This window comes from Fulvia fulva, chromosome 5, assembly GCF_020509005.1.
Source record: "Fulvia fulva chromosome 5, complete sequence".
In the NCBI taxonomy this organism is placed as follows: Eukaryota; Fungi; Ascomycota; class Dothideomycetes; order Mycosphaerellales; family Mycosphaerellaceae; genus Fulvia; species Fulvia fulva.
In genome coordinates, this window is record NC_063016.1 from 866762 (window position 1) to 887314 (window position 20553).

A 20553-nucleotide genomic window follows, 5' to 3' on the forward strand; every position below is an offset into this window, starting at 1 on the left:
GTTTGGGTATGTGATGACTACGGCCATGGCGACTACCGCAACGCAGACTCTTGATCTGCTAGAGGCAAGACTCCAGCGGTTGAGCTTCCTCCTGAGCGGCGATGGCAATGGCGACGACGAGCATCCATCGACCTCGACCTCGACCTCGACCTCGACCACCCCAGCGAAAGTCCGTCTGGCAGGCATAGAGCGCAACCTCAAATCGCTCGCCGCCAGGTCTCCAGCTGTAGCAGATGTCTTACAGCTCCATCGAGCACATCCGGATCTCTTCAATGCCTCCTCCACCAGTACTCCACCAAGCACGTTACCCACCGCATCTCTGGCGCAGCTCGTCCTTGCACACGAGCAGCTCTACAAGACGACCAACTCGCAGCTGACGACGGCCAACGACAGCAAGAACATCCCAGATCCATCATCTCTCACCAAGCTGATCGGCCTGACAAGTCGGATCGACGCAGCCGAAGCAAAGCAGGTGGAACAGGCACGAGAGTTTGCAGAGCTGCGAGGCAGGAGCGCTAAGATTGTGGAAAAGTGGTACGAGGAAGGCGTGCTGGATATGGGCGAGAGATGGGCCGATTGGGAGGAGAGACTGCGCGACGCCGAGATTCTGGTCAGAAGGAGAGAGGCTGCGAAGAGACGGGAAGAGGCGGGCGTGTGAGGCCAGCACTGGGCATACTAACGGTACATGACATACACGACATAACGCTTTGATGAGAATGCATCCTCCCAGACGTCTACACCGAATGACTGTCAAAGCGGTGACACCGGGCAGCCAGCTATCTCGAACACGTTATGCGGTTCAGGCACCATTGAGACGACTCTGGAGACCCGATCGAGATGCTGAACGTCAGACGAGTCCTAGATCTCGTCTTCGATCTTTCTACATCCCAGAGTTGGTGCGCCCCACGCGACTGGAACTGGAACGTCACACACAGAAGCCTGCCAGTTGTTCTCACCCAAGGCCCCCACAAAGCGCTAGATACATTCCGAGGGTGGAACAGCATGCCCGCAGACTACGAACATGTACGCGCCGCCAGATGTGTTCATTGCATTACTTGCCAGGGACGTGCGAACCAAATGTTATTCACAGCTCAATGTTCATACAGCGCTCATGAAGCAGCTCCTCCTGCATACAGAACGTACAGGGTTACACGGCCTTCGTTCCATGAGTAATCTAGACCAAGGAGGACTAAGCGGACCACCTTGCCGAACTCCAGTCATCATCCTTTCCCTGCTTGGCAGCTAATCTTACACCAACACCACATTACCTTGGAGAACCACTATGTACCTGATACCACGTCGTCCGATCTCCCGTTCTTGGTTCATGCACCCTCAAAAGGCTGTTGACCACAAAGGTGGCCGCCTACCCAACTACAGGGACAATCCTTATTAGCTACGACAGCAACACCGCAGCTTAGCTACTGTGTCAAGAAGAGAAGCATCGAAGCGCGCGCTTCTCTCCAATGGAATCCAATACGTCGCAGCTGCTGAGCGCGTTCTACGTACGTTCTGCCCACTGTTTCCTACGGAGTGAGGCGGCCACCTCTTCCGTCAGGAGCTCTCCTTCCCTTCTCAGCGTCCATGCCTTGGTTCTGCTTGCTTGCTGATCCAACATGACGCCCTCGACGCTCACGAGCCCGTCAGGCGCAGCAATGACTGCAACCTCTCCTTTTCCTGAACGATTTGTTCCAACGCTGCTGATTTGTCTTTCAGACATGTCTGTGCGGAGCGCAAGTTCTCGGAAAGCTGGTAGACTTCCTTCTCGGCGAGTTGAAGCGCTTCGGTATCTTCCTCGCGCTCCTCTTTCGCCTTCTGCAATAGTTTCTGCAGCCTAGCAACTTTGTCATCTGCAACGTCAATCCTGCGCTGGAGGCCGATGTTGCACTGCTGAACCTTCTCGAGCTGCGCTACTTTCTTGTCGTGGTTATTGGCGAGGATGTTGTTGCGGTCGCTGGTCTCCATCAGGCGGCGCTTGAGATATGTGCTGCCACGCCAGCGGGAAGTGAGCAGGGTATCGATTCGCTCTTGAAGGCCTAGTTCACGCTGAGTGCAGTGGCTGTGGGCTTCTTCGAGGTTGCGGATTTGTTGCTCCATGGCGTTGTTGGCGCGAAGAAGTGATTCTACGCCGCTGTAAATGTTGTTGTACTTCTCCCTCCACATTACGCGCCCCTTTTCAGCTTGCAGACGCAGCTCGTTGCATCTCACGAGCATACGACGAGTCACGTCGCGAGTGCACGTCATGTTCTCGAGATCCTGTATTGTCTGCTCGAGACGCGTCGCGAACAGATCATTCTGGATCTCTAAGATAGAAGCTTGACGCCGCAAGTTGGTATTCTTTCGTGCACATGTCTTTGCGAGGTCTGGTGGCCCAGCCCCTTCGATCTTGGGCGGCGAGGAGTAGCGTTGAAAGGGTGGCGGATTGTCAAGAATTGCCGGGTGGCATTGGATCGTGATGGAGTCGTGGAGTTTGCTGTCGCGCTGACGCAAGTTGTTATTACTGATGCGAGATACAGCGCCTGGGCGGAGGTCTGAAGACGAGAGGGATTCGTTGCAAGGGAAGGTCCCGGAAAAGTCCCGGAAAAGTTCTTGTGCTGTGGTGCTGGAGGCTGAGGCTGAGGAGCTTGGAGAGCGCGAGCGTGATGGAACGTAGAAATGCATCATGCTTGGTGCTCGATCTGCGTTAGGCCAGAAGAGAGGACGGTATGATGGATGGCGGCAGGTCAGAGTCTTGTCGGTGAGGTTGGTGTCTTCGTCCTCGAAAAAGGAGCTTCCGGGCGACGGGAGGGGTTGAAGCGGTCTTTCTGTGTGCTCTCCAACGACTACAGCGTTGCCATGCTGCTGAGAGTCGTCTTCGCCGTCCTGGGTCGTCTGAGGAGATTGAGCGATGGTGGCCTTGCGGTGGAACAGGCTGCGAAGCTTGGCGAAGTGCATCCTGCTTAGATGGTGCTGGTGTTGGAAACTGAGTGAGTGAATGGGAAACTTCAGTGTTCTGCATTGAGTGCCTACTAATATGTCCAGCGCCTTCATTGTATGCTATCGCACAGCGGGAAAGACTTGCGCAAGATGTACATGCAGAGTGTCTCAGATGTATGCGTGTGCCAGGCCACAGCTTTCTGAGACATGGTAGCTTCGGTTCTGAGATCATCGAACAAAGACACATTCACAAAATTGATTGCACCCACGCGAGTATGCCATCGGACTCGATGTGAAAGCTCGTGGTGGGTCTCAAACGCTGACTGAATTTCTCTAAGAATCACTATCTACGTGCTGACGGCTTGGCAGGTTCAGCTCAAGTGAATGGTCGGGTAAACGGTCCTGTCTGGACCATCGTCTGACTGACTCGCAACATCATGCTTTCTTCTCGCAACTCCAAGATCTCCTCTCTCATCTACCCCATCAGCTCCTCTTTAGCTGCCAGGATTCCAGCAAGATGGCATATTCTCTGCTTCATGCTTCGAACATCATGGCTGTGACGAGCTTGAAGCTGTTCGTTCTCTTGGCCGTAATCCTGTATCACGCTGGACAACTCTTGCTGGCTGTAAACGAAAGAGTCGGACTGTCTTCTGCAGCGGATTGCTGGTGCTGTTAGGAGGAATGTGGGTAAGTTTCTGATGCGAGCTGCTGTAATGGTGGACGATTGGTGCGTTATATGCTTCCTCTCTGGATGATCGTCGGCGCCATTGGATCCCATGAAGTACGGCTTTTCAACCGATACCTTGCTAGTTGAGTCGATCTCCGTGGAGGAGCAGTCGGAAGGTGGTGGGTACGATACAAGAAGCTCATTGTCTTCATAAATGATGCTGAGATCATGATCAGCGAAGGCATTTCGCTGGATTACCCCCTTCTTTCGGCGACATGATCTGTCCTTGCGCAGCTTGCGGATATGCTTGCAGCTGATTGCGGTCCTCAGCTTGGCGTTGAGACGACGCAGGATCTCTTTCATAATCTTGGTGATCTGCTCAGTCAGTTTCGAATTTGCAGAGGCCCATTCGACATATGTACTGTCAAGATGTGTTGCCTAGACATGAGACATTGGCAAGCATCATTCGATGTCGTGAAATGGCTGTACAGAGAGTCGGAGGCTCATGTAGATGCTTCCAGGCTCCAAAGAATGCTTGTGCCCGACAAAGAAGTCTGAGGTCACATCGAACTTTCGGTGCCAATTGAGGATTATGCGTGCTCTAGATATAAGGATGGTTCGTGTCCGCTCAAGGCTTGAAGTCAAACATCTCGACCAATACTTTCAATGGGCGACGAACAGCCTCGTCTCCGGGACCTCATGCGAGGATGCACAGATTCGCAGCCTAGACTCGGGTCCACGCCTGTCGCAAGACCAGAGGGCAATACTGTCCAGCAAAATCCTATGGAGAGCTTCGTTCCGCCCCTGACCCGCCACAACACTTGGGAAAACTTCGACTCTGCGCATGACGAACCATTCAACGGACAACGAGCGAGCGACCTGAGGATGACGATTCAGCAATCTGCAGAGCCATGGAGTATACAAAGACCTCATTTTGTCCCGCCAAGAATGCCACCAAGCAAGCGCTTATCGTCTCAACAGTTCAAACTCTGCGTTCACCTTGCTACAGCTATCATCCTGAGGGTCAAGGTGGGTGATAATGCAACGGTGGACGCTCTGAGACCACAGCTGGTACGCTTTCAGGGAGAGCTCCACGACGAGGACCATGAAGCTTTCCAAGACAGAGCTGAGAAGCGGTGTCGAGTCGATCGTGCGCTGCAAGGAAGCGACCAAAAGCTGAAGAAAGTGTCTCTGAGGAAGATCGGCGCGGCAATCGCGATAATCCCGCTGTGCCCTGAGAATCGTGGGGACGCGGCCTATACATTTACGCGTGATCTAGAGAAGATCTTTGATGGCGTGTATGAGCGAGATCTTGAGGCGTATTTTGAGGACAACTTCATTGATAGGATGTACGACTACATCCGCAGCAGGGGCTTCCTCCAGCATTTCCACGACAGGGTCGAGGTGTTTCGACGTAGGTGGTTGGAAAATAGATGAGTATCGAGATGAGCAGACTGAGTTTCAGATTCATGTGAGCATTTCGACGTTGCACAGCGATGTGATAAGGCTATTGTAGAATGCTCAGATGAAGGAAGACGTGCCAGGGAACCATATCGCGCTGTTCTCGAGCACGTCTCTTTGTAGTAAGCCGTTCGAACTTCCATTGGGAAAATTTGTTGCTCCAATGCATTTGAAAGAGATGATCATCCACTACCGGAGGACTGCAAACATTCAACGAGCCTTTGTGTAACAGAGTCACTGCTAATAAGGTAGCTATTCACATACTCACCTGCTCTATTCACCTCACCGGTTGCTTAGATGACATTCATTCACCGACTTCACGTGCCAGGCGAAGCTTAGCGTTGGCACTTGGCGCACGAGCCACTCGGCCATTTATATATACCTGACACTCCCTCTCTTGATCACATGGCACTCGCACCCGAGCACCCATCGATACCCTGCGCGCTTTTGGCACCGCATCCCTGGATTCCATCATTCGTCTACTTCTTGTCTGCACCAGCTACCAGCATCGCAGTGACCCGAGCGATCATCAGTAGTGCTTCAACTCTATCACTCGCAACATAGAGATCGTGAGTGCCTTCCCGTGATCAGAATAATACTCCGCTTACGTCGCACAGGCTCCGACAGCATGTCTCCAAACTCGGGCAATGATGAAGGTTCCAATGCCAACAAGACCCCGAAGACACCTAGGACTACTCACGACACTACACCAAATATCAACTCGATGACAGGCACAGCGGGTCCACCGCGCTCATGCTTCATCCCGGGCACGTATTACTGGCCTGACAAGCTACCAGGCTACAAGCCACCTCCGCTCATCGAGTCCTCGCTCAACCGACCTCCATTGCCACCGTGGACCAAGACAGAGGAGAATCAGAAGCAGCATGGTTGTCCGAGGTTTTGCACCTGCAGCACATGTCACGTCAGAAAGGAGAACGGCTGTGCTTACCTGTACTCAGCCAATCGCTCTGAAGGCGGCAGGCTCCCTGAGTTCAACACCGACACGAACTGCGGCATCGATTGTCCGAACATCTGCATCTATTCTTGCTACTGCGATACATGCAAGACCAAGGGCATCAACGGCTACCGTCCAAGCCCAAAGCAGATCCGCGAGGCGGAAAGGGAGGCCGAGGAGGCGCGCTTGAGCACGCGAGCGGGTCGACGAGAGCAGCGCTTGAAGGAGAGAGCTGAGCGCAAAGCATACGAGGCGTACGAAGCATCTATGCGCACACGCCGCCAGCCAACGGAGGCCGAGCGTGAGGCTGAGCGTGAGGCAGATGCCATGATGCGGGAAGGCTAATTGCCAGCTGCTCGAACCTGGCTTTATTATGTCGATAACATCCGTATGGCTTTGCTACCAGCACCGAGACTTTTCACGCACAACTTGACTTCATCCACTTCAACCTCCTGGCAGGCCTTACAGCTAGCTCGGGGATGGGCACATCGAATGACGCGCGTCTTACTTCCGGTTCGTATTGACACGAAATGGCCCAGTGTGGCCGGGTTCTCGAGAGGTTGGCAGAAGAAGAAGTACTGTCACCTAAACAGAAGGGCGTTAGGCATACTCAGACACCATGTCGCAATGCCTCAGCAACCACGACTAAGCTGGGGATGCCGCGCGCATGTTCCAGACAGATGATGCCCTCTGCCCTTCAGATCTACTCATAGGCATGATAGACTGTATGAATGTACTCTCCGGGAGGAATTTGTTCATTTCCAAGATTGGGTGCACCCACTCTCACTTCCCCAAACCCTCTGCAAACCCCGGCGGTGGCGCCACATGCACTTCCCAAAACTTCGTAATATCCTTCTCCATCCTCTCCTTCTGTTCGTCGCTCCTAGTATCATTACCATACTGCTCATGCGTAACACCCACATCGAGAACACCCGCTCTGCTCCCATCTTTCAAATACCTCAAAAACTCCATGCTAACTCTGACATACTCCCTCAAACCTTCATGCACATCGATAGTCGCTCCAGTCGTCCAAGAAAGTAACAATGGCTCAATCAAAGGCGCATCAGTCACGCTCGGATGCGAAGTCTTCAAGCTGGTCATGAACCACGTCGCACCACATCGCGTAAGGACGTCCAGTGCGATATCCCGGACTGTGTCGAAATGTGGACGGCCGTAGAAGATTGTGAGCGCCTTCGACCATGAGTTGGAGTGGATGATGAGGAGAGGGACGTCAATATCTGTGTTCAGCTTGCCGGAGGACTTGCCCGGATCGAGAATGATACCTCCAATAGCGGGATTGCTGTTTGCTTTTGATTCTGGTGACGTCTTGTTCGCACTCCCGAGTGCTTGCAATGCGCCCGTGGCACCGAAAGAGTGGCCAGCTATCGCCAAGTGCGAGAAGTCCAGGCGATCTTTCCAAAGCTCCAGGTCCTTGCCTTCCTTGCGGTAGTTTTGAGTGAAGACTTCTTGTCCGTTTCCCCTGCCGAGGCGCTGCAGGACAGATATGGTCTCCGATATCTCGGCATCGCGAAATGCGAGCTTCTGGAACCGCCAGTCATCGTTAGAAAGTTCCTCGCTAGGCTTCTCTGGTTTCAGCTGATCTGCTCGGAAGAGGAGAACGTTCCTCTTCTTGCCATCGGGCAAGTGTACTACCGATCCTGGACAACTTCCATCCCGATGTTCGATCGCTGCAACCACGACACCACGACTGGCAAGCTCACCACAGTATGCTGTGTAGTCAGTGCGAGAGCTGACGTCGCCGTGCGACATGACGACGACTGGGTACTTCTCAGAAGGCCTTCCATCATCCTGAGGTTGTCCTAACAGAGGCACATCCACCTTCGCAGGGATATCGATCGAACTAGCCAAGCCCCACAACGCAAATGTGAACAAAGGTCTTGAAAAGAAGTTGTTAAAATGTGCTGCTGTAGCATAACCCTCCGCAATCAAACCGATTGGCTTCGGAAACCACTTGTGCTTTGGCTTCGAGCTTCTGGCCCCCTTCGTGGCGGGATAGTACAATGTGAAAAGGACCGTATCCAGCTGGAAGGCATGTTTTCCATCTTTGCGAAAGACAGTATCAACAATCTTCCGTGGTTCTCCGACAGGCACCTCGACATCGATTGCGCCCACCTCATGGGGTCCCGTACTCTGCGGTAGCCTTGAGGCAAAAAGTGGCGACCAGACGATGTAGCAATAAAGGACGTATACCGCTATTATGGCACAGACAATGTACCCAACCGTCAGTCTCGGTTTAAGGATATTCGTAACCTTCTCCAGCCACGAAGACTGCCGGCCATCAAGCCATCTCGGCCGAAGGTCATCCATTCTGTCGTTGGCTCTCTGCAACCACGATCTGGACCAAGTTGGCCTATTCCGAAGCCACCTGGGCCGGGCACTCTCTATGTCGTCGTCCTCTCTCCTTGGCTGAAGGTCGTCACTTTCTGGCAGTGGGAGGGGCGAGTCCGGCTCTTCCCAGGTGCTGATGTTGTCGTCCTCGTAAGGGACTAGCTCGAAATCATCGTGGTACTCGGATGTCCTGGGCATGCTGTGCCAGTGCTATTGTCGTAACATGCTCATTGTGATGATGTTAGTGAAGATAATAAGTGAACAATATTGAATCTGATGAGATGCGCATAAGATGGTCATCGTCTTACGTCATCGAGGTCCGTGCAGCAAGATCACGGCAGATAGTACATTCACTTCTTTCACGACCTTCCATGTATATCACAGACTGGGTGGCAGACAGTGGAAGTGCCCGGGGCTATGCGATGAGTGAGCCGAGTCTCGATTCGTATGTGTGATTGAATCGTGTGTTCACGTCATTTGCAAGGATCCATTCAACTACTGCTTGCTATTCGCATTTCCATTTCTTTCTCGACTATCACCTGAATTTGAATCTCTGCTGCTTGAACAGCTTCCCATGACCATGCGCCAGACTCGCGTACTCAGAGCTGTGGCCCTCGGCTCAAAGTGCTGTTCACCCTGCCAGACCCTGTCGCCTTCAGCAGAACCCTGCATCTTGGAAGACCCTTAAGACCCTCATTCTTTTCTGTTCATCTCCAATCAAAATGTTGCTGGACCCTGCAATCGACGACCCTGAGCGACATCCAGTAGCGTCCGCTTCGTTTTGACCATTTGCGTACCGATTACTGTTCCCTTGTCGTCGCTAGGCTGCGTACAAGCCTTTCAAATTCGACAGGCTTGATTCAGGCCGGCGACGACTCCATTGGTCATTTCGGCGAGGAAGTTCTCCAGCGCATGCGACTCATGGCGGCGAAGGACAACCAATAGTGTGGTGCGCGGCGTTGTCGAAGAATCGTGTCGTGGCTTCCTTGTCGCTCGAGGACGATATGTGGTCGAAAGTGCTTATACTGTTTCGGCTTGTCCGACGGCCCCGTCTTACCGTAGCCTATGTGCTGTACCTGCCTGAAATGGCGGCTGAAGAAATACACACTGTGGTTCTGATATGGTATCTAGATGTTGATCTCAAGACTATACAAGAAGCCTGCCATCCCTTCAATCTGACTGGTATGCTGCGTGCACCCATCTCAACAGCCTCTTATGCTCCGAACGCCGTGATATGCATGCTAAGATCAAATAGTGCAGCACTTCTAGCACGAGCAGCCGGACTGCTCCTCGCCTATGTTGATCGGGATGGTTTCGGGGAAATCCTGGTTAAAGTCCTGAGATTCTTCTTGTGCGAGAGCGTTCCGAGCGATGACTGTATACTGTGGTTAGCCAATAGTCGGTGTAAGGGAGTCCTGGGAGTAACTTACCCTCGAAGGCTTGCTCCACGTTCACTGCTTCCTTGGCGCTCGTCTCAAAGTACGGGATGCCACCTTTCGCCTGACAGAAGGCCATTGCCCGTTTCGAGCTGATTGCCCGCTTGCTTTCCTCGACGTCGACCTTGTTGCCGAGGACTACGAACGGAAAACTGTCTGGGTCCATCGGGCTAGCTTGGATCAGAAACTCGTCTCGCCAGGAGTCTAATGTGTCGAATGACTTCGAGTTGTTGACGTCGTAGACCAGCACGCAGCAGTCGGCACCTCTGTAGAAGGCGACTCCGAGCGACTGGAAGCGTTCCTGTCCTGCTGTGTCCCAAAGCTGCATGGTCACCAGTCGGTCGTCGACAAGGACTTCCTTGGTCAGAAAGTCGGCGCCGATCGTCGCCTTGTATGATGCGCTGAACTTCTTGTTGACCTATGTCCGTATCATCAGTGCTAGACTATGGCGAGTTGCTGTGACTGTGGCGTACATATTGGTTCATCAAGCTCGTCTTTCCTACTCCACTGTCTCCCAGAATTATGACCTGTGCCGGTCAGTGCTTTGCCCTCTTTCAATCACACTCCCCACGAGGATTGCTCTTTCACCTTCAGCAGAATCTTCTTTCGGGAGGCCATGGCGGAAGTTGGTCGTCTTGAAGGAGAGCTGGAGCTGTAGTTTAGGTCGTTTCGGTCGCGGCTGTGGCTCGGTAACGGTTTCGTCAGGTTGCGGTGGTGTACTTTCGGAGGCAGCACCGGCTTCTATTCCAGCGACTGTATGAAGGCGTCCCGCGAGGATGTCAGGTGCGCGCGCAGGTGGTGGTGTTGCGGGCTTCCTCGAGGAACAACGCTCGTGATCTGCTGTCTGGTCTGGTAAACGGCAAGTGGCTGGCAGCGTCATCGGCAGCAGGTACAAACAACCGCTCGGAGCATCATCCGGCCCAAGCTCTTTGACTTTCCACTTTCCATCTATGCGGCTCAAGTTTCAACTCAAGGAGCAACAACGAACATACACGACAATCTTGTCATCGTTACACGTCGCCCACGCGAATAATACGTCGACCACAGGACCTGTGCACGTGTGCATGCGCGATCATCCGCCGACTAATGGCTGGCAAGCGACTACGTCAATGTTCAACAAAGGACACGCGCCTTGAAGGGCTCACCGTAGAATCGCAAGCAGAGAACCCTTCTCCCGCATGGCAAACTAGCTTTCAGCTCGACCCATGCAGCAGCGCATGTTCCTCAAGCAACGAAAGATCGGCAACAACGCTACTCTCTACCGTGTCCTACCGGTAAGGTGCTCACTCAGACCTCATGGCTGCTGGTCTGTCACGGTGGATATATACATGTAAGGCCATCACGGTCGAGCATCACATTCGCAACACATTCGCAACACATCTGCCAGCCCAACCATCAAGTCTGACCAGTATCGATCAATCCTGGCCGTTACCTCGCTCCCAAACAACTCCGAATACCTCCACAATGCATTTGATCCAGGCTATCGCTGTTGCCGTCATGGCTCACGCAACCTGCTTTACCATTGCAGCACCCCTACCATTGCCTCAATTGGCCGGCGAGAAAATCCTTGTGGTCTATACCTTTGCTCTATTTGCTTTGTGCAAGAGGAAGATTTTGGTCTTGTGAAAGGTCCGTGCAGAATAACGCACGGACGGCCCTCACGCTCGACGAATCGCTCTGGCTATCTCATTCAACCTCTTCATCTCCCGCTCATGCGCATTGACTGCCTGCGACAACAAACTCACTTCGTTACTGATCTGTTGCAGAATACCTGCTGTATTGGCCGCCATCTGCTGCGCGTCTCCAGTACTGCCCTCTTCCAGCACCTTCTCGGCATCGTCCACGCTTTCTAGCAACGCCTCAAGCATTCCACCGTACATTGTGTCACCATCTGAAAGAAAAGCGCTGCAAGATGTGCGATGCTCATCGGACATCTCTTTGCTTTCATGGACGACTTTTGGCAGTCTCCGATAGCGTATTACTGATCTCTCGAGACTCTCGACGGACAGCTCGCATTGGCTCCTGAGGTTGTTGATGGTCCGCTTCACATATTCTTTGTCTGGAGGCCGCAGGTAGTTGCTGGTACGAACTTTTCCGTGGTTTGGACTCGTCATGCCTGGTGATGTGATGATGTGGTGGGACTTTGGTTGGCTGGAAGTAGTATTGAGGGCGTCAATTGCACGATGAGCAGGTATTCGCGGCGACTTTCAGGTCTCTGTCTTGAAGACTAGCTGTAGGGCTTTGCAGCGGCCGAGTGAGCCGTAGTGGAGCGCACACTGGCCTTGAAGACTCATCAGAAGGACTTGGAACTCTATATGGGACTACAAGGATGATGATCGCAGTCAATCGGGTTCTCACGTCCATCGTGAGGAACAGCCAGATGATTCCACAACTACCCAGATCCTAAAAGGCCCAGCATGACCTCGCGACGGCCAGGACGACTTCTTACTGATCTCTTGCCCTTGATGTGTCCATACTCTTGCAGCTATCGCTGCTGCAGGCAAAGACGCTTCCGTGGCATGGCCGAGTCCGTCGAATGGTACACGACATCAGGAATCTTCCGGGCTACTACGGCGACGTACTGCACGGCGTACTTTCTTCTCACTCCGATCCATGTTCTCCTTGGACCTCTTCACCACCCTGCTGGATCGCCTGGAGGATAGCCCCTTTCGAGGAGATGGGTGACTATTGTCGTCCGCATATAACACCGCTCCTTTACCACTTCGTCCATTGGGAAACTCCATGCGTTGCAGCCAGCGGGAGTGCAGCATCTTCATATGCAACTTGGCTCTCGGACACTCATGCTTCCTTGGCTTGCTGATCCCTAGGGTCGAGAACATTGGTTCACTGCTCCTTTGCAAGGCGGTGACTTTGGCTTTCTCCGGCTTCTACGCAACGCTTTCGCATCGCTCTCTGTCGGCTCTGGACTTGGCGGCGGCAGAGTCAGCTCGAAAAGTCGCCTCATTTCTTCTATGCACTCTTTGAGCTCTTTGATTTGGTGCGAGAAGCCGTATGTCAGCTGCTTTGCCCACTGGAGATCCTGAAAGACACGCATCACCAGGATGCTATCTTCAGCAAGCTCCAGGTCTCGAGCAGCCAGGGAGAGAAGTCTGGTCCCTGTTCTGTACACTGCGAAGAAAGGATCTTCCTCCCACGGTTTTGTTTCGATGGCGAATTGCTCGTGTGCGAGCCGAACGGCGTTGGCTTCTGCGGTTCCTGATCGGACGACCAGTCGCCACTCATGGTACCTGAACACTGTTAGCAAACACCAGATGATCGTGGACTGAAGGCAATGCACTCACTCCTCTCCAATTAGACGATATTGTCTCATCAAATCCTCGTATTTCCGTTGACACTCATCGATCGCTTGTTGCGCTTTGACCTTCCGGGCCTCAAAACTGACTCGATCAGTATCTTGACACTCCAAGCAATCCCTGCATATAACGACACGCTGGGTGACAGTATCGCGCGGGCCTTCCGTAACACCGATAGGATCGTTCTGGAGCGGAAACCTGGAGGGTGTGCGTATCACGCAGCCGCATAGATAATACTGCGAACGGAGATCCTGCTCCGTGGGCTGGACAGATTTGGTAGGCAATGGTTCTTGAGGCGAGTCCCCATCGTCGCTGCTGGTGAGATCGATAACTTCCACTGGCCGCTCAACGGCTTCACCTCCTGTCATGTTGTCTGCTGGAATTGAGTTACAAAAAGTCAAGGTCCAGATTATTCTCACTTGGTGCCGCCAGGGCTAGTCGATATCGGACTGTTGTGCTCTCTAGCCATAGGGTAGTTTTTGCTATATGAGCGACGTCCTTGGATCTATTCTTGGGTGCGGATGGACAAAGCGAAGTCCAAAACAATGCTAGCTTTGTTGCTTGACAATGCACCTCATCTCCCCTCCTGGACAACAAAGGGCGAATTGCGTGTCTCTGCTTTGCATCAGACAAGAAGAACATGTGGCCAACACCTGCAGTGGCGGAGGTTCCCCTCGGATTCGCTGAATTACGGCGTCCGTGGAGCGCGTCACTGGAGGCCATGATCGACGCGGCGGCTCTGTTGCCAATGTTCTCAGCTCGGGTAGAACGTCGAGGATACTACTGGCTTTGGTATAGATTGGATGGCACGATCCGGCAGGTGTTGGACGTCTCTATGCAAGCCCCATTATCTCGATCTGGGCCTCCAGATGCCGTTTGTTAGCCTCCAGCGCAGGATCAGGTATCGCAGCAAGTGTGCGCTGCAGTCTATCGATCAGGAACTGCCTCGGATTGCATCCGCTATGGTCATCGCCCTTCTTCTCCGGCTGACCGATGTCGTGGATGACGATACCCACAAGCTCGCGGTACAGATGCGTTCTGAATGTGTTGTGCTTCGGGAATGGGCCATAAGCCAGCTCTGGTCAAGCAGAACACGATCGAACCCAGGATCATAGATTCGCATCGATGTGGTCTCATGTACGAGGCATGGCGACACCATCGTGGCTGCTCATCGAGAACGACAAGAATGTTCGACAACTCGCGAAAGAGGTTTAGCATGGCTTGGATCGTCTGTGTGCGAATGGCTCCGATGCGCTGTGTAAGGTCAGGGAAGACGCCAAGTTGCTCGTCTAGATCTTCTTGGCTGAGCAGTCCCGGCGATTCCATCACCAATGTCCTTGCAGTCGTGTGGAACAGGCCTTTCTGACCCAGCTCCAGACTGATCCATAAAATCTTGTCCAGATCGAGCTCGTCATGCGTGCGCGCGTCTCGAATGTTGTTTGTCCAGCGATCCGTCCAGGGTGCCAGAGTCTCCGTTGCATCGTAGTAATGTGTGAGCATGGTGAGATGGAAGAGCTCATCGATGGTCAGAGATTGGGGAACCTTAGTCAAAAGTCCGTGACAAATGTTCGCGAAAAGCTCCAGTGCCCATGGGTCGTCCTCTGGCAAATCTATAGACCATCGTTCTGCATGCTTAGCTCGGGACTCTGCAAGTGAGCCGTATAGCATGCGTTCAAAGAGTGGTGACACGCGCGAGAGTGCTCTTGAGCAGACTCTGAGGGTCTTTGAGGGAACCTCTTCGTCTCCCGGGACTACGAGAAGCAAGTCTCCTCGACTGTCAATCTCGACAGTTCCGTGGCCGGATGTATGGGTGTCAAGAAGTTTTGCGTCGCCCAGTACCATTCTGGAAAGAGTCTTGCTGGTCTGGTCAATCGACATGGTAGCTGATTCGTAGAAAGGTGCAGAGCATAACCTAGAAGACATGAGGACCTATCTTGTATCTACCAGTGTCATTCGTTCAGCAGTGCAAAAATGTGAAATCAGCCACGCTTGGCGACCTTGCCTCACTCGGCAGTGCCGATGCTCCGCTCTCAACGAGATCTGTGTGCAGCCGACATGTGCGCGGTGCAGAACATGATACCTACATTCAAGAATGAGCATGTCGGTGAAAGGAGATGTAGGAAATAGAAGATGAAACGGCTTTCACGTCGGCACAAGCGCGGGCCGACGTTCTTGCCAAGCCGACCCTCGATACGTTCTTTACGGCCAACAAGTGTGCAAGGGGTGGTCTTCCGCCTCTCTCTACATCAACATCGAGGCAACGTCAGTCGATGCGCCCAAGGAAGTATCCCTCAAAAGGAGCAGAAATCAATATTCACTACCACTGTATGAGAGAACGGTCATAGGGAACCCGTCGAACGGCATTATATCCATCCTTGGTTATGATCTACTTTCACGCAAAACAAGCGGAAAATAATTATCCAGCGGAGGAGCGCCAGTACACAGAGCATGGTCCCAGTAAAGCATGATCCGCAGAAAAAGCCGTGGCCGCCTCGAAACGAGATTCGCCCAGTCAAGCTTGACCTTAGTGTGCTCAGATGAGCTCTGTGAATTCGTATCGCGTGCAGTGCCATTCCGACCATCTCTCCAGTTTGCCATTGAGCTCTGGAACTTCTCGTCATTCTGCGCATAAGCGACAATGTTCGACAGCACATCCGCACAGAAATCGGAACCGTCAAAATGCTCTTGCTGGGCTTGCAATGTCCTTGTGAAAATTTGCAGACGCCGGTTCTCGGCTGCTTCTGTTTTCGATCCGTGAGCGGCGGCTACGTTGATGGCTTGGAGCACCAGTGGGATCCCGATGAATGCAGATGCACTGATAGGAAGGAACTTGACGAGCTGTACCTGTACGAACTCTTGCACACGCTGTCCAATGTCTCGATTTCAGCTCTCTAGTGCCTCACGGGCTTGTTCCACGGAAAACAGCGACCGTGCTGCTGGGAAGGCTTCTGTCAGCAGAATTAAGTGTTGATTGAGTGCGAAGATTGCGCTCGAGTAGTAGCAAAATGCCATGTTGGCATAGATGCAGACAGCTGGTGTCTCATCTGCATCATCCAGGCCGATAGGGAATGGGGACTCAGCACTTGATCTTTCATGCCAGTGTAGCAAGGTGGCTAGCGCGGTCTGGATCTTGGCTACATTTGCAGGAAGCGACTCTCCGGCGTGCTCAAGACGTGACTGCAAGTCTTCGTGCCTGTATAGATCCAGTGCGTCTGTAAGATGCTGTACCAAGCTGCAGGTCATGGAGATCACCTTGATGTTGCGATGTTGAGCATCAAGCTGGTATACGTGAGATTTGCCAAGCTCCAGTTCAAAGTCACCGGAATCTAGAACAGAGGACGCACTGGTCCACGGCGACTCCAAAGGGACCTGTCCAGCACGCCGAAGTAGCAGTGACAGGATGCGGTCCCTCAAGATGACGCCCCACCAGATGCGTTTCAGTAATACCGACCGAGCTCTGTCCTGTCCACACCCGCCAGTGCTGACCAGCATTGGCAATCTTTGCATAGTGGGCTGCCGTCCTTAGCCAGTACGAGTTGACCCGCAATGTGTTATACGTGGGTGCGTAGTAAGTGAGTAGAAGACAGCTTTGCGTTAGTGCAACGGGATCCTTTTCGACACCAATATCGAAGCAGGCCTTTGCTTGCTTGTAGAAGGCGACTCTAGCATCTCTCTTACTGCTGAAACCCAGCGTGCTGAGCACTCCGGGCTCGACAAAGTTGGTCGCAGCAAAGACCATGGCTCTAACGAGGAGGAATGAGAAAGTTCCTAGCTTGAATTCCGAACCATCCCAGAGTGACCAGACCTCAGTTTCTGACACTACAGGCAAATTTGGGTGCACCATCTGGAAATAAGACCATATCATTTGCCGTAAAACATTGACGGGCGGCAGCTGGAAACATCCTTGTGTGCGTAAGTAGTCGTCTTCGGAAGCCGGTAGACCTGGCACATTAACTATAATTGGTCTCTCCTTCTCTATCGCATCGATGTCGGGGGCTGAAGGATGGTTGGATGGAGTCAATTATTGCTCGACAGAAGCTCCAGGCCACGACAAGCCGTTGTAGGCAGGGTCGTGCTCCGAAAAGGCCGCTTCTCGTGTGTGAGCAAATACAGCGTCTGTCCGCATAAGAGTCACAAGTGCCTTTAGTTGCCGCGCTCGGAGCATAAACCAATTCGCTGCGATCCTGGATTTGGCTGGGATGTTCGGCAACGCTTGTGACTCTTATGCGGACAGACGCTGTATATCGTCAATGTCCGTCAAGTGGCTGAAGTCGAAATTGTGAGTACTGGCAGATCCCGGATCGAAGGTAAAGGTCTGTGCCGATGCTGGTCCATCGGTGTTCCACAACGCATCGGACGCTGCAAAAGCAGGAGCACTTTCAGGCATGGGGACGGGAGAAGACTGCGTTGCTAGATTGAAAGCAGGCCCGTCGTCAAAAGACGGATGTCGATCCATAGAGGTTCGACTGTGATCGACGACCTGGAAGCTGTGGCATTGATCAAGGAACCCATGATGCTCGGTGGCCGGGGCACGCAGCCTGACATCTGTCAGCTATGGCGCGGCAAGGGCATTTGAACGAGCTCACCTTTGGTCAACAGATCCTTTCCTGCGCCGGAGCACACAATGTTCTCCAACGTCTATGCAATTGGAGCAAGGCGTGCCACGCTCGGTCACGTTGCAGCGGATCTTTCGGGTGTGGCATTCTCGACATGCATTTCTTGATCTTTTGTGTTTGATCCTAGTCCGCAATGTGGGCTGGTCCAAAGGTCTGACGGTCTGTTCTTTTGACATCTCTGACTGTTAATCTGGTATGGGTGTGCCCGCGGTTACGAAAGGAGATGCAACTTCACTTCCCATGCAGAATGTAGCCGCGGCAACGTCTTGATACTGATAAATGTGCAGGAGCAACAACGTTTGCTTTCCCCGCATTTGCCATGCTGGTCTGCCACGAGGCATCACCTGATGCTCTAGAGTCCAGATGTCGGGGAAGTCGTAGCATCAGTAATATATGCGTCCCTTCAAGGAGCGAATCGGACTGTCAAGCCGTCCGTGGCACCTGCAGCAGTTCGTGATATCGACATGAGCCCTGTTGCGAAATGCGGCAGTCGGGAAAGCACCATGGGAAGGCTCCGAGCTCATTAAGCGTAGCGACCGAGCGCGTCCGCGAGGGAGTGAAGCTCTATACCAGCCCTTAACTAGCCTTGGCGCCCGCTCTGATTGGTCAACTTTCAAGTTTTAGGGTCACGTGACCTACCGCACTGTGCCTATTGGCGAACTCGCAAACATATACTCGTCGCTAACGCCTATGTCGTCGTATAATAAGTACTATACGTCGGGTAGCGGTAGCGTAGATCGTACGCTACTTTATAGTCTAGAAGGGTTAGTAGAGAGCTCTACTCCGCTACGCTTACCTTTAGAGGTTTATAACCGCTAATAGTACATTTTACTAAAGCGACGGATAGTACAATTTACGAACAATATTATATATAGCCTATTACGACGGCTAGGTCCGAGATATACTCGAGGCTAATGTTTAATTAATAGCTAAATTAATAGAGTTATACTTATAAGAATATAGAAGGAAGATATTACGGGTAGTAATCTATAAGATAGTATAGGGTTACCGTAAAACAAGCGTTATTTAGTAAGGCTACGAAAGAGAAGCGCGAAGCGCGCGAGATATATAGGGAAGCGCTAAGGCGCTAGTACGCGGGGAAGAGCCGCGGCGCGACGTTACGGTAGTAGTAAACCGTAATAGTACCCCCCCTTTAGATCGCTATTCGTCCTCGGACGGCTCTATCTCTATAGTAGTATATCTACGGAAACTAATTATCCTCTAGTCTACCTTATTTAGCTTAATATCGATTACTATATCCGTCGGGCTACTAAGCTAGTACGGCTATATAGAGGCTTAGGGTTTATTTCGATAAGATACTAACGGCGACTCCTTAGAGAAGCCCGATCCTTATAGAAGTAGGTATACGCGGTTCTATAGTAGCCCTAGCGTATTAAGTATCCTAGGATAAAACTCTATCGTACTCGTATTAAGTCTTATCGAGCGGCGTAACGTCCTTACTTATAGCTTAGACGCTATTACGGGAGTATTAGTTTACGGTATAACTACCGGTATAGACGTACTCGCGTTCTCCGTAGGTACCTAGCTAGACTTAGTATAAGATCGTAGTATACTAGTAACTCGGTCCTTATTAGGTACCTAGTCGTACGGCGGCTTAAAGTCGGCGGGTATAGACTTCGTCGGAAAGTTATAGTAGAAGTCTATAATAGAGGCGGCTACTCCTACTAATACTTCTAGTAGCTCCTAGCTCGGCTCGCGGTATCCTTTCTACTTTACTAGGTACTTATACTCGTCTTACTTCTATAGTAAGTGTTTTAGTAGTCTTCTCTTTAGCTTAAAATATTTCCTATCGAGTATATCCTCTAGGAAGTACTCTTCGGATGTTTCGCCGTCGTCGTCGCGGGTAATCTCGATTAGGGGCGGCGGTACTAGGATCTGTCTAGGTTCGGGATTATTAGTAGCTAGTTATAGGAGCGAGGCGTAGAAAGTGTTATAGAGATTACCTAACTAATCGGGTATTATAACGCGGTAAGTATTTTAATACGGGAGTACTACGGTAATCTCGTACGGCCCTACGTTCTTAATATCGAGCTTCTTAGACGGTGTTACGGTTTACCTCGTAAGGCTATACTTAGTATTACGTGACCTAGTACGCTAGCGCGCCCGGACCCTAGACCCTAACCTCGGGGTTTACTTTATCGCGGCTTCGCGACTTTCTTATCTTCTCTTCTTCGTAGAACTTATTCGATTCTAAGGTATTGATACATTTACGCCCTATCTTACGCCTTGTCCGTATTATTAAGTTCTACTGCCCTTAGATCGCCGAGCCGTACGATTATAGACTACGTATCGCTACTACGACCGCGTACGACTAAGACTCGAATAGCCGTAGGTACTAATACGACTATTAGACTAGACGAATTATCCTTTATCCTAAGACTTAACCTAAACCCTCTTACGAAGGCGTTCCTCCGAGAAGCCCGATAAAAGCGGAACGGCGTACTTAGCGTAGCGTAGTAAGAGGTAGAAGACGAGTCGTAGTAGGATCCGGATTTCGACGATACCGTAGGTATAGAACGACTACGTAATATAGCGTAAGAGATATAGAACGAGACTAAGAGTCGCGGAGACACTAAGTAGGCTCGTTAGTAAGAGGAAGAACGTCGGCGCTAGAAGTACTAAGAGCTACTACGTAATAAGTATAACCGACGCTAGTCTAAGAAGGAAACTCGACTCCGTATAGGTAGAGAGAATAAGACCTTATAATAGGGTATACGTACGCGGAAGGAGGAACATCTTAGCTACCGCTATACGATACCGATTGACTTTACCTAGAAGGGCGAAGAGGTAGAATATAGGCTACGGTATAACCCTACCGAGT

The 20553-nt window shown here is 51.9% G+C and overlaps 10 protein-coding genes across 10 annotated transcripts; 2 read left to right on the plus strand and 8 right to left on the minus strand.

Moving 5' to 3' along the window:
• Positions 1 to 13: 13 nt before the first annotated feature.
• On the plus strand, positions 14 to 658 carry CLAFUR5_05590 (uncharacterized protein; the record flags this gene model as incomplete). The annotated part of the gene is made up of 1 exon (XM_047904738.1): positions 14 to 658. One exon carries the CDS (start codon positions 14 to 16, stop codon positions 656 to 658), a length of 645 nt encoding a protein of 214 aa, XP_047762195.1.
• A 971-nt stretch (positions 659 to 1629) lies between these two features.
• On the minus strand, positions 1630 to 2931 carry CLAFUR5_05591 (uncharacterized protein; the record flags this gene model as incomplete). The annotated part of the gene is made up of 1 exon (XM_047904739.1): positions 1630 to 2931. The coding sequence occupies one exon, from the start codon at positions 2929 to 2931 to the stop codon at positions 1630 to 1632; it is 1302 nt and encodes a 433-aa protein (XP_047762194.1).
• A 457-nt stretch (positions 2932 to 3388) lies between these two features.
• On the minus strand, positions 3389 to 3943 carry CLAFUR5_05592 (uncharacterized protein; the record flags this gene model as incomplete). The annotated part of the gene is made up of 1 exon (XM_047904740.1): positions 3389 to 3943. The coding sequence occupies one exon, from the start codon at positions 3941 to 3943 to the stop codon at positions 3389 to 3391; it is 555 nt and encodes a 184-aa protein (XP_047762193.1).
• A 303-nt stretch (positions 3944 to 4246) lies between these two features.
• On the plus strand, positions 4247 to 6341 carry CLAFUR5_05593 (uncharacterized protein; the record flags this gene model as incomplete). The annotated part of the gene is made up of 2 exons (XM_047904741.1): positions 4247 to 4994; positions 5659 to 6341. 2 exons carry the CDS (start codon positions 4247 to 4249, stop codon positions 6339 to 6341), a joined length of 1431 nt encoding a protein of 476 aa, XP_047762192.1.
• Positions 6342 to 6779: 438 nt separating this feature from the next.
• CLAFUR5_05594 (Platelet-activating factor acetylhydrolase 2, cytoplasmic) lies at positions 6780 to 8543 on the minus strand (the record flags this gene model as incomplete). The annotated part of the gene is made up of 1 exon (XM_047904742.1): positions 6780 to 8543. One exon carries the CDS (start codon positions 8541 to 8543, stop codon positions 6780 to 6782), a length of 1764 nt encoding a protein of 587 aa, XP_047762191.1.
• Positions 8544 to 9610: 1067 nt separating this feature from the next.
• Positions 9611 to 10399, minus strand: CLAFUR5_05595 (Ypt/Rab-type GTPase ypt7; the record flags this gene model as incomplete). Its single annotated transcript, XM_047904743.1, has 4 exons — positions 9611 to 9720; positions 9776 to 10199; positions 10255 to 10308; positions 10370 to 10399. The coding sequence occupies 4 exons, from the start codon at positions 10397 to 10399 to the stop codon at positions 9611 to 9613; spliced, it is 618 nt and encodes a 205-aa protein (XP_047762190.1).
• Positions 10400 to 11439: 1040 nt separating this feature from the next.
• Positions 11440 to 11661, minus strand: CLAFUR5_05596 (uncharacterized protein; the record flags this gene model as incomplete). Its single annotated transcript, XM_047904744.1, has 1 exon — positions 11440 to 11661. One exon carries the CDS (start codon positions 11659 to 11661, stop codon positions 11440 to 11442), a length of 222 nt encoding a protein of 73 aa, XP_047762189.1.
• A 944-nt stretch (positions 11662 to 12605) lies between these two features.
• Positions 12606 to 13463, minus strand: CLAFUR5_05597 (uncharacterized protein; the record flags this gene model as incomplete). The annotated part of the gene is made up of 2 exons (XM_047904745.1): positions 12606 to 13029; positions 13084 to 13463. The coding sequence occupies 2 exons, from the start codon at positions 13461 to 13463 to the stop codon at positions 12606 to 12608; spliced, it is 804 nt and encodes a 267-aa protein (XP_047762188.1).
• Positions 13464 to 13928: 465 nt separating this feature from the next.
• On the minus strand, positions 13929 to 14973 carry CLAFUR5_20203 (uncharacterized protein; the record flags this gene model as incomplete). Its single annotated transcript, XM_059463040.1, has 2 exons — positions 13929 to 14133; positions 14237 to 14973. 2 exons carry the CDS (start codon positions 14971 to 14973, stop codon positions 13929 to 13931), a joined length of 942 nt encoding a protein of 313 aa, XP_059318999.1.
• A 501-nt stretch (positions 14974 to 15474) lies between these two features.
• Positions 15475 to 17807, minus strand: CLAFUR5_05598 (Cutinase transcription factor 1 beta; the record flags this gene model as incomplete). Its single annotated transcript, XM_047904746.1, has 5 exons — positions 15475 to 15960; positions 16012 to 16550; positions 16582 to 17091; positions 17347 to 17633; positions 17776 to 17807. 5 exons carry the CDS (start codon positions 17805 to 17807, stop codon positions 15475 to 15477), a joined length of 1854 nt encoding a protein of 617 aa, XP_047762187.1.
• Positions 17808 to 20553: the final 2746 nt, after the last annotated feature.